At 34.8% G+C, this 3,800-nt stretch overlaps 1 protein-coding gene across 1 annotated transcript; it reads left to right on the top strand.

The window, feature by feature from the left end:
• Positions 1-1,132: 1,132 nt before the first annotated feature.
• On the top strand, positions 1,133-3,587 carry LOC114399140. The gene is made up of 2 exons (XM_028361265.1): positions 1,133-1,403; positions 1,636-3,587. Exon 2 carries the CDS (start codon positions 1,700-1,702, stop codon positions 3,431-3,433), a length of 1,734 nt encoding a protein of 577 aa, XP_028217066.1. The 5' UTR covers positions 1,133-1,403; positions 1,636-1,699; the 3' UTR covers positions 3,434-3,587.
• The last annotated feature ends 213 nt before the right edge of the window (positions 3,588-3,800 follow it).

Raw genomic sequence — 3,800 nt, 5'->3', positions numbered from 1 at the left:
ATCTGATTTAGTGATATCTTTGAAAATTTAGTATTATGATAAAATTGATTTGTGAACTTTTAAATAGAAGATTTTTTTATAAATATTTTCATTAGTTAGGAAAACAAGATTTGAGTGAGATGAATAAGAGAGAGACACACAAGAAACTTATCTTGATAAAATAAATACTATAACAAGTTCAAAATATAACTGATATCTCTTATGCTAAAGTATTGTTTACACAAGTCTCTTCGAGGCTCTATAAAAAATTCAAGTATTTTATCTTGAAAAATATTTTTCAAACTCACTTTTAATTAGTTATTTAGAGGAAAACAAGAAGGGCGTGTAAAAAAAAAAAAATACTATTATGAGTATATAATAAATGTTAAATGATAGTTTTTTTTATCAGGGGAAAAAGATAGAGAAAACAGCAGAAAAACTAAAATTGGATAAAGTATTTAGGAACTAATACAATTAAATTAAAAAAATGAATGAAGAAGGAAAAAAAATGTTTGATAACGTCTTTAATGTTTTGAATGTTACGGTACAATAGTTGTCTTACTGTGTAGTTATTACTTTATGTACAAAACAATCTATCTTTTTTTTTTAATAATTTTTTTTGTATTTATGTCAACATTTTTCTTTTATTTTCACATTACAACAATATTACAACTTTTTTTTATCTTTTGTTTTACTGCTTTTAATTTGCGCATTAAATAATGTATAAACTTTAATGCTTCGGCGTATTAAATAATTGATTTTCAACAAGAAAATTTGAATTTTCAAGAGACAATGTTTTGGACAATATTTATGCAATACCTTTGTAATTTGAAACTACAAACTATTCGTGATTATTATAGACATCATTTAGTTATCCGCACTTACTTTATCAATGAATAAATCTAATCTTTTAAATTATGCCATTATAACATATTTAATATTTATAAACATTAGATGTCTTTGATATCAACATTTGTTATTATTAAATACCAGTAGTACTATAATTTACTTTTCTTTATAACATTCACTTTTTTTTTTTTTCAACATGAATTGGTTGAAAGCTAGTAATTTTTAAAATGAAACTCATGCTAAATCGAAACCCCAATGTTAAGGAGGTAAAGTTAAAAGGGCCAAAGAAAGAGCAACAGTGGCATCTCAGCATCCAGCATGAGACACATTCAAATTGAAGGAGCAATAACCAAACCCAATCAAGCCTGAACTGTCAACGTAATATCCACTTCCCCCGAAACCCCACATACCTCGTTTTGACCGAATTCTCTTTCTCTTTATCCTGTTCCCCACATCCATAAATCACTCACTCTTCACTCCTCCGTTACGGTTTCAGCTTTGTGATCCCTCTCTTCTTCTCCTCTCTCTCCCCCCACGCTTCAATTTCTTCTCCTTCAACTCAATGCTACTCCAAGGTATGTTGTTGTTTCTCTCTCTCTCTCTCTCTCTCTCTCTTTCATGTTTTGTTTCATGTCTTACTATGACCAATGCAAGACGACAATTGGGGTTAGGGTTTTTTCTTCTTTTCTTTTTACTTTATATTTTCAGTTTTCATAATTATGCAATTATTACTGTCTTAATCCATGACATTGTGTGTTTCACTGTTTTGACTTTCTAATTTTTATTAGTGGGTTTGGTTGCATACAGGATACTGAGTGTGCATTAGGACTGTTGATTAGGTTAATCCATTGGATTGGGGATTTAAGTGTCAATGGGGGGTGAAACGGTGAACGGGTCATGGTTCAGTGTTTTGTGGCCAGTCTCTCGCAAGAGTGCATCAGATAACAAGGCAGTAGTTGGAGTTTTGGCATTAGAAGTTGCAGGGTTGATGTTGAAGGTGGTTAATTTATGGCAATCTTTGAGTGATGCGGAGGTATTGAGTCTGAGGGAAGGGATAGTGAACTCAGTTGGAGTCAAAACACTGGTATCGGACGATGACGATTACTTGATGGAACTTGCATTGAACGAGATACTGGATAACTTTCAATCTCTAGCACGGTCTGTGGCTAGGTTGGGTAAGAAGTGTGTGGATCCAGTTTATCATCGTTTTGAACATTTTGTTCATAACCCGGCTCAGAATTATTTCCAATGGTCTGGGTGGGAGTATAGGTGGAAAAAGATGGAGAGGAAAGTGAAGAAAATGGAAAAATTTGTTGCCGCTATGACACAGCTTTGCCAAGAGGTTGAGGTGCTAGCAGAGGTTGAACAGACTTTCAGGAGAATGCAGGCAAATCCGGAATTGCACAAGTTGAAATTGCTTGAGTTTCAGAAGAAGGTCATGTTGCAGTGCCAGGAGGTGAGGAATCTGAGAGACATGTCTCCATGGAATAGAAGTTATGATTATGTTGTCCGGTTGTTGGCAAGATCACTATTTACAATCCTGGAGAGGATCATACTTGTCTTTGCAAATAATCACCCATCAACTGTTCAAGAACAAAATGATTATCAGCATATGAATGCTAACAATCTTCTGCGAAGTCATTCCTTTTCTGTTATACATTCTTCTGTACATCCTTCGGAGCATGATCTCTGTGGCTTCAATTCAGGACCTGTTGGGGGGAGGCCAGTATCAAAATCAGGCTTTTTAGTTGACAAAGGCAGAAGAAAAAAGAAACTGCAGCAAGCTCGTCACGAACCAGCTTTATTCAGAAACAACCTGCATTCAGAAAGCAAGCAGTTAGGACATATTGTAACCTTCAAAGGTTGTATGTCTGCTGCAAACAATTCTCCTGTCATACAGAGCTGTATGCAGACAAATGGTGGTTCCATGAGGTTGACTGATTGTCATTTGAAATCTATTGATAAAATGAAAACAGTGGACAAGTTATCTCCCTCCAACAGAATTAGAATATATTCTAAATTATCCATCAAAAACCGGTTAAAGGCATCCTCACTTACCCTTGGTGATGCGGCTCTTGCCCTACATTATGCAAAAATGATTGTATTGATTGAGAGGATGGCGTCATCACCTCACCTTGTGGATCTTGCAGCAAGAGATGATCTGTACAATATGCTTCCAACTACTGTAAGAACTGCTCTAAGGGCTAAGCTTAAGCGCCATGTGAAAAGTAAATCATCTTCCAATGGTCATGATGCAAACCTTGCTGCCGAATGGAGTCCGGTGCTTGCACAGATATTGGATTGGTTGGCTCCTCTGGCACATAACATGATAAGCTGGCATTCTGAGAGAAATTTTGAGAAGGAGCAATCGATTTTCAACACAAATGTTTTACTTGTCCAAACTCTTTACTTTGCAAATCAACCAAAAACTGAGGCTGCAATAATTGATCTTCTTGTAGCTCTCAACTATGTGTGCAGGGTTGATACAAAAGTTGGCACAAGAGATACACTGGATTGTGCTAATAGCACTAGATCTTTTAATGGTGTTCGTTTGAGAAAGAATGGAATGTACAACGAATTTTTATATACTGACGTTGACACTTGACAACGTCTGGAGGTTAATGTTACCAGCGCTGTATAGCTATCATTTTCAAACGGGAGGCTTTGCCGAATAGTGGCTTTATTTTTAGTGCGTTGATTCTATTCTTAGGCAAGTTACATTTGATCGAATCAATTTAGTTTACAAGGTATTTACACAATGCATAATGAATTTTCTTCATTAGCAAATTTATGATGTAAAAAATAATACGACTTTTTAGTCAATTGCCTTAGTTAAAACACTGTTTAAAATAATGCAGTTTTTGAAAGACAAAGAACATTCGAATGCAACTTGCTTGATTTTAATCAAACTGCTGAAGTACTGGTTAGATTTTTTATTTTTTTTTAGGGAAGTACGTACTTGTTAGATCTTA

The sequence above is a fragment of the Glycine soja genome, chromosome 19, assembly GCF_004193775.1.
Source record: "Glycine soja cultivar W05 chromosome 19, ASM419377v2, whole genome shotgun sequence".
Lineage (NCBI taxonomy): Eukaryota > Viridiplantae > Streptophyta > Magnoliopsida > Fabales > Fabaceae > Glycine > Glycine soja.
The sequence above is the reverse complement of the archived record's forward strand: the minus strand, read 5'-3'. Positions and strand labels throughout refer to the sequence as shown.

Bases quoted from the DNA above. Each gene is read 5' to 3' on its own strand.
- LOC114399140 (XM_028361265.1), top strand. From the start codon at position 1,700: ATGGGGGGTGAAACGGTGAACGGGTCATGGTTCAGTGTTTTGTGGCCA.